This window comes from Emys orbicularis, chromosome 14 (genome assembly GCF_028017835.1).
Source record: "Emys orbicularis isolate rEmyOrb1 chromosome 14, rEmyOrb1.hap1, whole genome shotgun sequence".
Taxonomy (NCBI): Eukaryota; Metazoa; Chordata; order Testudines; family Emydidae; genus Emys; species Emys orbicularis.
The window spans coordinates 20,697,253-20,710,653 of NC_088696.1; the positions used below are offsets into that span (position 1 = coordinate 20,697,253).

General features: G+C 44.9%; 1 protein-coding gene across 1 annotated transcript in view; it reads left to right on the top strand.

The window, feature by feature from the left end:
• The window catches only part of CEP89 (centrosomal protein 89), a 119,631-nt gene that overhangs the window by 24,892 nt on the left and 81,338 nt on the right, over positions 1-13,401 (top strand). The window contains exon 7 of the mRNA XM_065416474.1: positions 10,373-10,427. Within this exon, the coding sequence (XP_065272546.1) occupies positions 10,373-10,427 (55 nt within the window). The remainder of the gene's footprint in view (positions 1-10,372; positions 10,428-13,401) is intronic.

Here is a 13,401-nt window from a genome sequence, read left to right on the forward strand (position 1 = left end):
CATCTACTCACCTGTCTTCATGTTTGGTACAACATATTTGGTACCAAAATTGTATATAGCCTCAAAAGACTTACTGGTCTTTTTGGTACTGGGATCCCCACTGTTGCAGTGCTGAAGCTTCCTCCTTTGGCATCGACTGTTGCTCCAGTATGGGAAATGAGGACATCAATGGTTCTGACCAGAGCACCATCTGAAAGTGCTTTCAGCACACTAGCTGATACAGCCTCTCCTCGTAGGGAGGACTATTCATTCTCCTCAGGTACTGAGGGCATTAGAGTCTCTTCACTGGTTTGTTCCCTGAAATCCAGATATTCAGGCCAATTTACACCTGAGAGGGAATGAAGGGATGAGTTTTATTACTCTAGGCATTGAAGCTCAAAGAGGCTCAAAGTAGTCCCTGGTATCATTGCTCTTGGCCATCTACCCTTTATGCCTATCAGCAGCCTTGGACTTATTGGGCTCTGTGGAGGATTCACTAATCTAGAAGACCAGTGTCTGCTTCTCAAATCAGGACTAGTTCCCTTTCTCCACTGCACAAGGCGGCTTTACAACCAGCTCAGTCTGCTCCTCCGTCAACTGAACAGGCTGATGGCTCAGATGAAGAGAGTCTCAGTCAGAGGGCCATCTTTCACCAGCCCATATGTCCCCATCATTTCTGGATGAGGCTGTACTTGTTGAGTTATCTGTGTCAATGAGTATAGCCTCAACAGATTATGACAAGATGTTACAAGACTTGTTACTCAGAATGGCTAACATGCTGGAGCTTCCAGTTGAGGTAGTTCAGGAAAAAATAAATCACACAAGCTCCTGCTCATCTTGCACACCTCGGTACCTGGACATCTTGCAATACCCATCAGTTAGGGATTTTCAGAGCCAGCTAAATTGCTCTAGCAGACACCTGCCCCTCTGGTACCAATATTGATGAGAGCAGACCATCACTACCAGGTTTCTTCCTAGGGCTTTGGGCATATCCCACACCAGGTTCAGTGGTGGTTATGGCATCAAATGAGAGATCACATTAAAACAACACCAAAAGACAAGGAAAGCCCCCCAAAACAATTTTTTTTGATGGAAAAATTACTTCACATCATGCCTCCAAATGAGAATCACCAACTACCAAGATCTTTTGGTTAAATATGATTAAATGAAGTGGGATTCCATGGCTAAATTTGCCAAAAGCCTTTCTCGAGACAGTAGGGAAGATTTTACGTTGCTCATCACTGAAGGTCAGCTTGTGACATGCACATGCCTCCAAGCAGGGCTTCGTGCTGCAGATAGCGATCTCAAGTGCTATGAGGAGATCCTTATGGCTCCACTTTTCAGGGATCCTTAAAGAATTTCAAGTAGCAATTGAGGCGCTCACATTTGAGGGATGTGAACTCTTCAGTGCTAAAACAGTTGAGGCCTTACACTGAAGGACTTGCAAAGTACATTAATCCTCAACCAATTAGTTACTCCCGATATAGGCAGCCTGAACCACCTAGAAAGTGTCAAAAAATTCTGAGAAGGAAGTAATCTGGATCCACCACAATATCTGCTTATTAGTCTTTCTCATGATCCAAGCAACAGATTTGACTTTTTGTTTGGGAGTGGTATACAAATTCTTTTTGATCTTCCAATTATATCCCCTCCATATGGGAGTTGTTTCATTTCTGTAGGGTGTGGAACACTGTCATTAAAGCCTGCTGAGTTCTGGAAATATTAGAGGAAGGCTGTTCCATTCAGTTCCAGACCAAGGGTGCTGGAGCCCTCCCAGAAGTGGGGGGGCCAGGGCCTGCCCACCACCCTGAGGCCCCACCCCAGCCAAGCTGGAAGCTGGAGCCGGGCCAGGGAGCCCGCCCAGGGTGTGGTGGGGCTGAAAGCAGGGCAGGTGGAGGGATCGAGGCTCCCCACAGCTGCCCACACGGCTCTCCCCAACCCGGCTCTGGCCAGAGGGGGGGGCCTCAGAGCCGCAACCCAGTCATGGTAAGAGCCACATGGGCAGCTGTGGGGAGCTGCGGCGGACCCTCCACCTGCCCAGCGTGTGGGGGACTGAGCAGCCCCCAGCCCGTGTCCCTTCCCCCCGAGTCCACCGCTCAGGGCAGATTGTGGGTCCATGCCGTGGCTCCCCACAACTGCCCACACGGCTCTTACCATGGCCAGGCTGCGCCTCCAAGGCCTCCCACCAAGCTGGAGCCAGGTCAGGGAGAGCCGCGCCGGCAGCTGTGGGGAGCCAGCATGGAGTCACGGACTGTCCACCTGCCCTGGACCAGGCAGGGAGCTTGGGGGTCAGGGACACGGGCTCTCATCCCCCCTGCAACCTGGGCAGGTGGAGGGTCTGCCACGGCTCCCACAACTGCTCGGGCTGCCCGGCCGGGCTCCATGCTGGCCTGGTCAGGGAGCGGAGCCTCCGGGGGAAGAGGAGAAGGGGGTGGGGTCCGTCCCAGTGAAAAGTGGGAGGGCCCTGCCTCCCTGCCCCCCTCCCCCCGGTTCCGGCACCACTGTTCCAGACCTTCCTACATACACCTTCCCTTTCACATTTCAGGGACTCCTCTCACAGGAGATTGCTGCATCAAGAGGTGCAGTCATTTCTAAATGTCGGAGCTGTGGAAGAAGTACCTCAGGAACTCAATAGGAAGGGACGTTATTCTCATTTCCTTCTGATTCCCCCCAAAAAAGGTGTCCAGCACCCTATTCTGGTTCTGAGACAACTGAACACTTGCACCCATAATTTCAAGTTAAGGATGGTAACTCTGGCCTCAGTAATTATAACTCTAGTTCCAAATGACTGGTATGCAAATCTTGATCTCTAGGATTCTTATATTCATATATATAGCAAACTACCAGTACCGGGCAAATTAGTTGAAACAATAGTAAAGAATAAAATTGTCAGACACATAGAAGAACATAAATTGTTGGGCAAAAGTCAACATGGTTTCTGTAAAGGGAAATCATGTCTTACTAATCTATTAGAGTTCTTTGAAGGGGTCAACAAACAAGTGGACATAGTGTACTTAGATTTCCAGAAAGTCTTTGACAAGGTCCCTCACCAAAGGTTCTTACCTAAATTAAGTTGTCATGGGATAAGAGGGAAGATCCTTTCATGGATTGAGAACTGGTTAAAAGACAGGGAACAAAGGGTAGGAATGAATGGTAAATTTTCAGAATGGAGAGGGGTAACTAGTGGTGTTCCCCAATCCTAGGACCAATCCTATTCAACTTATTCATAAATGATATGGAGAAAGGGGTAAACAGTGAGGTGGCAAAGTTTGCAGATGATACTAAACTGCTCAAGATAGTTAAGACCAAAGCAGAGTGTGAAGAAATTCAAAAAGATCTCACAAAAACGAAGTGACTGGGCAACAAAATGGCAAATGAAATTTAATGTGGATAAATGTAAAGTAATGCACATTGGGAAAAATAACCCCAACTATACATACAATATGATGGGGGCTAATGTAGCTACAACTAATCAGGAACGAGATCTTGGAGTCATTGTGGATAGTTCTCTGAAGACGTCCATGCAGTGGCAGTCAAAAAAGCAAACAGGATGTTAGGAATCATTCAAAAAGGGATAGAGAATAAGACGGAGAATATCTTATTGCCCTTATATAAATCCATGGTACGCCCACATTTTGAATATTGCGTACAGATATGGTCTCCTCATCTCAAAAAAGATATACTGGCATTAGGAAAGGTTCAGAGAAGAGCAACTAAAATGATTAGAGGTTTGGAACGGGTCCCATATGAGGAGAGATTAAAGAGGTTTAGACTTTTCAGCTTGGAAAAGAGGAGACTAAGGGGGGATATGATAGAGGTATATAAAATCATGAGTGGTGTGGAGAAAGTGAATAAGGAAAAGTTATTTACTTGTTCCCATAATATAAGAACTAGAGGCCACCAAATGAAATGAATGGGCAACAGGTTTAAAACAAATAAAAGGAAGTTGTTCTTCACACAGCGCACAGTCAACCTGTGGAACTCCTTGCCTGAGGAGGTTGTGAAGGCTAGGACTATAACAGGGTTTAAAAGAGAACTAGATAAATTCCTGGAGGTTACGTCCATTAATGGCTATTAGCCAGGATGGGTAAGGAATGGTGTCCCTAGCCTCTGTTTGTCTGAGGGTGGAGATGGATGACAGGAGAGAGATCACTTGATCATTGCCTGTTAGGTTCACTCCCTCTGGGGCACCTGGCATTGGCCACTGTCGGCAGACATGATACTGGGCTGGCTGGACCTTTGGTCTGACCCAGTATGGCCGTTCTTATGTTCTTAATTCTGGCCACAGAAGATATGACATCTCAGGTGGGCAGTGCCTACTATCAGGATGCTATCATTCAGCCTAGCAACAGCACCCATGGTAGTCATGAAATGCTTAGTCCAGGAGACAAGGAGTACAGGTATTTTCATGTATGCATGACTGTCTCATTTTTGGAAGATTGCATAGAAAGTAACAGACTCCATTCAGTGTACTCTGCATCTTTTTGCCTCTTTAGGCCTAAAATTAAACAGAGAAAAGTCAATACAGACTCCAACTCAAAAGGATAGACTCTATAAGAGCAAGGAGACTCCATGTTGCCACAAGAAAGATTTGAAGTCCTACTACACCTATCTGCCCACCTACACACTCACTCTAGGATATTGTCAAGAAATTGTCTCAGTCTGAGAGCTTACATGGCCTCTTGTACCTATGTAACTCAGCATTCCAGACTTCAATCTCATTGCATGCAAGGGTAGTTAAAGTCTGTGTATTGGCCAAGCACACTTGGATATGTTAGTATGTGTTCCATCAGAAGGCCCATAATCATTAAATTGGTGGAAGGATCCTCTGAAAGTCTGTGAGTTCAAAGATGTTAGTGATAGATGTCTCCACACTAGGATGAGGAACCCATTTGGACAATCTTCAAACACAGTATACTTGGACTTCTGGGAAACATAACTCCACATAAATGTCTTTGAGCTAAAAGCCATTTATCGGGCATGCACAGCTTTCTTCCTGCTTCTGAAAGGACTGATAATTCAAATCATGATGGACACTATTAAAGCCATGTTTTATATAACAAGCAAAGGGGAGCAAGATCCACTCCTCTATGTCAGGAGGCTGTATATATATATATAGAACTTTTGTATCCACCATGAAATTACTCTGATAGCAGTACATTTGTCAGGATTACAGAACATTATGACAGATCACCTCAGAATACAATTTTCAAGTGACCACAAGTGGTCAGTAACAGCATAATCCAAGACCTATTTCTAAATTGGGGTTATTACACCATATACCTCTTTGCCACCAAAGAAAATGAGAAATATCAAAAGCTCTGCTCCAGAGAGGACATAATTAGGGATTCCTATCTGATGCATTCATGATAACATGGTCCCTGGGCTTTGTCACAGTTTCAGGGCAACTGTACCTGTAATCCCCCTTTTGATCCACCAAGGGCACACATTTTAGGCTTTTGGCTCTCAGACATTGTCTCTCATGGGCAGAGACTTGTGTCTCACTCCTTCCTGACCAGGAGTTTTAAGGCTGCACAGATCCATGCCTTACACTCTGATAGCCCAAGCAAGCAGACTGCCTAAAAAGCCAGCACCTGTGCTTTGCTTTCTCTCTGAGGTAGCTCTGACCAGTGTATTGCCTGCAGTAGTAAGTTACCATACAGCTCCTTCTAAGCAAGCACATTTATTCTTAAGGTAAATGCATTACAGAGAAAATATGTTGAAAACAGTAAAACAACCTACAAGCATGCTAAAAAGCTTACCTGATCATCCCTACCTCAAGCTCTGGTAGGTGCCAGTCCTTCAAAACCTACAGCTGGGTTTTCCCATGGTTACAGGTTCATCTATTCTTAGAATCAGAACAACTGGGCTGATCAGCCGTTTCTTTATATAGCTCAGGTCTTTGACCTTGGCCTTTTATATTAGGTAATCACCAGAAAATGGCGCTCTATTCAGGGCATAGTTACAGAAGGCTGGGTTTTTGCATAACCGTAGTTGGGGAATTTGCTTTAACTGTTCCCTAGGGATTCCTCAGGAAATCCACATAATTGTCCAAAAAGTTCATACCTGTGTGGCACATTTTCAGTATATTCTTTTGAACTCTCAGGTTCTACATCTGTTCACATCTCCCCCTTCAAGAGGTTACGTACAATCCTGTCCCACAATAATACATAAACTTAATACAATAAGGTCTTTCAAGAAATTGCCATATTTGTCACAGGTCTTATGTACACTTATCCTCCTGTTCCATTAATCCTGAATGTTCTCAGAAAGCCTAGGCAGGACTCAGCCAAAATGATCATGGTAGCTCCAGCATGGCTGAGACAGTTCTGGTACTGGGACCTAAACAATCTCTCCATCCAAATTCTGATACAGTTGCCTCTCCAGGCAGACATAATATTGCAGAGATACAGTCAAATCTTCCATCCCATTCTACGCACTCTGAACCCCACAGTATGGATGCTGTTTGGCTGACCTCCGTGGAAAGATACTGTTCATCTGAAGTACAAAGCATCCTAATCCATAACAGAAGACTCAACGAGGTGTGCTTATGCAGCTAAATGGAAGAAATTCACTGCCCAGGTGCAATAACGGCAGTATCCCTATACCCGTCACAGATACCAAACATACTGGACTACCTTCTCTCTTTAAAGAGCTCTGGACTGTCAGTGAATTCCCTGAAGATCACCTAGCAGCCATCTCACTAGCAGCAGTTTTCCACTCTCCAATTCAGGGGTATTTCATATTTTCACACCCTACGCTATCTAGATTTTTGAAAGGCTTTATGTGGGTATGTCCCCTAGTCATTGAGGCTCACCCTCCTTGGGATCTAAATATTGTACTAATGGGGTTAATAGGCTCACCTGTAGAGCCATTGGCAACATGTTCCCTGTTTTATCTTTCCATTAAAACAGCTTTCTAGTAGCAGTAACATTGACCAGAAGGGTAGAGGAGATACAGGCAGTCATGGCAGGACCCCCGTGTGATTGGTTACCCCCCACTCTGGGGTGCCACGTGATGTACTGGAGTCCGAGTGAGCCCACCCATTCCACCAGCCGGGGCTCCCTCACCCTCTCCTGCTGTGCCAGGCCCTCAAGCCTCCTCTAGCACACACACAGGTAGGGACACACCCTTCAAACCCAAAATTGTATTGTCTTGCGCTGCACAGAAAGCTGTACAGCATAAGCTCATGAAATTCGCTCTCTCCCTCAATGTGGAAGAAGATATGCACAGCTTTTTACCCCCCCACCCCCTCGCTATGAATCCCACAAACTGGGTTTTAGCATAAACAAAACAAGTTTATTAACTACAAAGGTAGATTTTAAGTGATTATAAGGATTAGCAAACAGATCAAAGCAGATTACTGAGCAAATAAAATAAATGTGAAAACTAAGCTCAATACACTAAATAAACTGGTTACAAGTAGTAATTTCTCACCCTAAGTGTTGTTTTAGGTATTTCTTTCACAGGCCAGACACCTTTTCCAGCCCGGGCTCAACTCTTCTCTCTCTCGGCCCCCTTGCCCCTCCTTGTTTTTTTAGATGTTCTCAGCAGTCATCCTGGGCAGGGATTCAGTGAAGAATGAGTTCTGATTAACTCACTTCCCTGCCTTAAATAGTATTTACATATGGTGGGAATCCTTTGTTTCCCAGTTTGGTCCCCACCCTCTATTAGTGGAAAAATACTAGTAGGCCAAGATGGGGTCCAGTACCAGGTGACATGATCACATGACCCTGCAGTGTCAAAGCAGCATCCCAGGAAGCTTCTCAGGAAGGTGGGAGATTAGCATCTTCAAAGTCCTATTGTTCTCCCTAATGGGCCTTTGACTAACCAGCCAGACTGATTGCATTTTGTCTGGTGGACATTCCCCAGGTGCAAATATTTTTGTAATTGATATGTAGTCCATATTCCTAACTTCAGATACAGAAATTATACATGTATAAAATAGGATAATCATATTCAGTAAATCGTAACCTTTCCAGTGATTTTTCACATGACCAATCTTGCATAGAACACATCTTAGTTATGCCATATATTATATCATCTCTGTGAATAATATGGGGTGTAGGGTCACACCCCATATACAATTTTTCATAAAGAGAGGGTATCATTGAAACACCAATTGCAGTGATCCCTGATCGTAACTTAAATCTAGTCATCCATCTACCTATTCTTCCCCTAAAACTACATTCAGATAAAAGGCAAGGTGTAGCTTTTCACCCTAGATGGTCTTAGAGCCCTTGCTTTCTATATAGATAGAACTAAGTCACTGAGAATATCCCCCAGATTATTCATAGTTTATGGATACAGGGCTAAAAGACAGGTCATTTCAACACAGTTTCTGACTGGTTTTCTGCTTGTATCTAGCTGTATTATGTATTAGCAAGATAGACCCATCTAGGAGACTGACAGCTCACCCTACTGGGGCACAATAGAGTGAGCACTACTACTGGAGCACTGTGTTGTTCCTGTAAGAAAAGTTCCCATATTGGAGATAGGTAGGGCAGCTATTTGCGGTGCAGTACATGTATTCACCCAGCATTATCCTGTAGTGGAGGTGTCAAGATCCGATGCTAATTTTAGTGGAGCTGTCCTACAACTGCTATTTAGGTAGACTCCTAGCACTCACCTCCAGTGATCTAGGTCACTGCTTCTGAGTTACCAACTGTGGAATATATATGGACAAGCATTGAAAGAAAAGGAAATGTTTACCTACTTGTAGCAGCTGTAGTTCTTTAACATGTATTGTCCATGTACATTCCACGACCCATCTCTCTTCCCCACTGGTATGAAGCCTGATAACACCTTGATTCTGTATTGTCGAAGGAACTGAGGGGCTGTTGGGATTGCCCCTCCCTTTATGTCCTTGGTAGGAGGCATGAGGACTCTCAGGTCAGCCCCCAAAAGACTGCTGGCCAAAAGAATCCAAACTCGAGTGCATTGGGTGCATGCGCACCCACCAGTGAAATATATATGGACAACAAATCCAGAAGGAACATAGCTACTGTAAGGTAAGTAACTGTTATTCCTGCAGAATCTACAGGCAGTCTCTTGATCCAGCCCTATTCTGCTTTGCTTGACAGGATCACAGCACGACTTAGTGAGGCTCTTGTACCTTCACCAGCACTTTGTTGAGTAAGGGAAACAAATTCAGAGTTTTTAGCTTCCTTCTCTTCCCTGTATAGGAGTTCTCCACTCAGAGTACAGTGAAACCAATTTATAATAGCCACCAGAGGACTCTAGATGTCTGCCATATGACAAAAAACCCAACTGTATGCCTTGACACTACACTTTCATTTATACATTTTTAAGTATTATACTGATATTTAAATGAGCAAATAAACCATTATTCTCTGTCAACAATTAAAAAGCTTAACATATTTAATCTTCCTTCTCATCTGAAAAATATCCCTAGTTTGAAAGCAGTTTCCATTTCTGATTGCCTTAGCAAATTGACTATAATGCAATTTACACAGTTGGAAAGATCTGTGGGTGGCCAGAAATGAGTGAAACAGCTGGCTACTTACTACTTTGTGAGGTATGAAGGAGGTGGGAACTCTCACAGATTTTGCCAGTAAATAGTATTTTACCAAGTGACTGTGGATAGAAACTGGCCTTTAGCATTGCTTTCTTTGTAATTTAAGTGCTCAGATACTACAGTGTGGTCGCTATATAATTATCTAGGTGGACAGGTTGTATATAATGAAATGTTTGTTTATAACTAGATACAAATTACTTACACTACCACAGATCAAAGTAATTTAGGTCCTAATCCTCATAGATGCTGAGTGCTCTCAACTCCTTTGAAGTCAGTGGGCCAACAGACACTGTTGTCTAGAAAATTCTAAGTTTTGAGTCCAAGGCATGTGCATCATGCACAGAGTGTATTCATGTAGGCAGTAATCTCAAAGGACTGTAGCCACTATTGTAAGTAACCATTGTTTCTCTCCTCCTTTTCTTAAAAAAACAAACAAAAAAAAACCACACACACCCTTTCTTTTATCAATCAAGTAGTGAGGAGAAATGTGTAAGTGGCTATACCTCAGCCTAACTAGCCAAGCACTGCTAATACTTCGTTTTACAAATAGGTAAACTGATGCACAGAGATATTAAACTGACTTGCAGCAGGGGTAATGGAGGCAGTGACAGAGTCTGTCTCTATCTAAAAGACCACACTCCTCCCTTATACTTATGGTTTCTTTTGTCATCCGTTTAATGAGACAAAATATTCATTACATAAAAAGAGACTAAGGGCTACAAAATTGTAATGATAAAACTTGGATCTTAAATGTTTCATAAATAGTGTAATTTCTGTGTTGATGGTGAGGTTGTTAAAATAGAAAAGGATAACTGTTACAGCAAATTATCTCACATTATTTTGTTTATTTGCTAGGAGCAAAAACTGGCAGTTGAAAATCCACTAAGCGAAAAGCCTCCACCATCCCCAGGTACGACTCTTGTTTTTGACATAATCCCTAAAGTGAAAGGTTTAGAATAAAGTACATTAAGACATTTTTTCTGCTTTTACACAAAAAGCAAAAGTTATATATTTGAGGTACAAGAGATAAAAAATGTTGAATACTCAGTGATATGTACAAAAGCAGTAACTCCAGGCTTTTCATCACATGAATTATTTATATTTGTTTTTATTTTCCAAATGTGAATAACGTGAATGAATTTTGGCTGAATATGATTAATTTAGGTAACAGTCATAGGCACTGAAGAGGATTTATTTTCATAGCATGTCTGCTAATAAATTAAAGATTATTGTTGTAGCCATGTTGGTCCCAGGTAGGAGAAAGACAAGGTGGGTGACGTAATACCTCTTTTTGGACAAACTTCTGTTGGTGAGAGAGACAAATTTTCGAGCTACACAGAGCTTTTCACAAAGTGATCACTCTATATCTGACCTATCAGTCCTCATCCCCAAAGGAAACCTGCACAACACTTTCAAAAGATGAGATTTGGAGCTTGAATTCAAAGCTTTGCTAGACACTAAAAATCATGGTATTAATAAAGACACTGGATTTATGGTTTATTACAATAATCTGTAACCCACTAACCCCTCTTTTTGGCCTATGACTCCAAAGGTATTAACAGGCCACTTCACCTTGAATGGTGTCTTAGATTATGTGTTAACTACTTATGCTAAACTATCTATTTGATCTTGTATGTAGGTGTGACACTCTTAATACCTTTCTCAAACCTAAAGAAGAGCTCTGTGTAGCTCAAAAGCTCGGCTTTCTCACCAGCAGAAGTTGGTCCAATAAAAGATGTTACCTCACCCCCCTTGTCACTCTAATAAATTAAAGAGTCATCGTAGGTGTCAGGTATAAAGCATAAAGAACAGGAGTACTTGTGGCACCTTAGAGACTAACAAATCTTCCTACTCTGAAAGGTATAAAGCATGATATTTACCAGACTTCCCAGTGGGAGGTCAGGTACAGAATTAGCCGTTAACAGAATATAAAGCCAATAGTGAAATATGGCGAAAGGAACTTGGAATTAAAGAAATTCATAATACCTAAGCATCATTATTTACCTCATGAGTCTTGGGAATCTTCATCTTTGTGACATGCTCTAGAAGATCTGAATGAAAGTCAATATTGTAACATTTATCCTTCCCCTTCTCCCCAGTCACCTAAGTTTTGTGTACACTTGAGAATTTTACCAGTGCTACTTGCACCAATGTGACTGAAGTGGTGTAAATTGCAGTGATGCAGTACATCCACACATGGCATTGCCTTCAGCTATTGCCGAGTCTATGGATTGTTGCATCTAACCAGCAATTCCAGGCACAGCTCCGTGGATCTTCTAAAGAGGTGTATAATGTCTATGGTATATTTACGCATGTTCAAATTTATGATTTTTCTTTTGTTTCCTTTGAAAGGTTTTTCCTGTATAAAAAGCTGCTGTGCCCTCACACTTGCATATGCCATATGAAAAGGTTAACAACTCCCAACACACCCAATACCAGATAAACTGGCTGTAGTATAGACAAGCCTCTTGTGTTTTATTATAGCAGTGGTCACCAACCCATAGATTGCGATTGACTGGTCGATCCTGGAGACTCTCCCAGTCGATGACAACCTCCGGGCACTTAAAGGCCGGCAGTGCAGCGGGGCTGCTGCTAAGGCAGGCTCCCTGCCTGCCCCACGCCGCTCTCGGAAGGAGCCATCTCGCCCCTGTGGCCCCTGGTTAGGGGGCAGAGGGGCATGTGGCTCTGCATGCTGTTCCTCTCTACAGGCATCGCCCCCGCAGCTCCCATTGGCTGGGAACGGGGAACTGCGCCCCCCCCACACACACACACACAGGTGCCACAGGGGCGCGTTGGCCCCTTCCGAGAGCGGCGTGGGGCCTTGGCAGGCAGGGAGCCTGCCTTAGCCCCATTGCACCGCCGACTAGGAGCCGCTTGAGATAAGTGCTACATGGCGGGAGTCCGCACCCCAACCCTCAGCCCTCTTCCAGAGCCAGCACCCCGTACCCTCTCCTGCATCCTGAACCTCCTCCTGCACCCCAAGCCCCAGCCCTGAGCCCCCTCCCACAGCCAGCACCCCATGCCCCCTCCTGCATCCCAGCCCTGACCCCCCTTCTAGAGCCAGTACCCCATACTCCCTCCTGCACCCCAGCACTGTGCCCGAGCCCTGAGGCCTCTCTTGCACCCAAACTCCCTCCCAGAGCCAGCATCCCATACCTCCTCCTGCACCACAACACTCTGCCCCAGCCCTGAGCTCCTTCCCAGAGCCAACACCCCGTACCCCCTTCTGCACCCCAACACTCTGCCCCAGCCTGGAGCCCCCTGCACCTAAACTTCCTCCCAGAGCTTGCACCCCTCAGCCCCTCCTTTACCCCAAGACTCGCCCCAGCCCTGAGCCCCCTCCCAGAGACATCCACCCCATGCCCCCTCCTGTACCCTGAACCCACTTCTGCACCCTGAACCCTTGCCCCAGCCCTGACCCCCCTCCTGGAGCCAGCACTCCGTACCCCCTCATGCGCCCCAACACTCTGCCCCAGCCTGGGGCCCCCTCCTGCACCTAAACTCCCTCCCAGAGCTTGCACCCCTCACCCCCTCCTGCACCCCAGGCTCAGCCTGGAGCCCCCTCCCACACTCTGAATCCCTCGGTCCCAGCCCAGAGCCCACATTCCCTCCCAACCACTGTCCCAACCCGCTGAAAGTGAGTGTGTGGGGGGAGAGCAAGGGATGGAGGAGGGGGAATGGAGTGAGCAGGGCGGGGCTTCGGGGGAAGTGGAGGGGTAGATCCTGGGTTGCACTTAAATTCTAAAAGTGATCTTATGTGTAAAAAGGTTGGAGACCACTATATTATAGCTATCGGATATCTACACAGATATAGATAACTAACTCCAGGTTCCCCAAGCAGCTCTTGGAATGGATATCTATACTTCTGAAGCCCCCTTCTACAG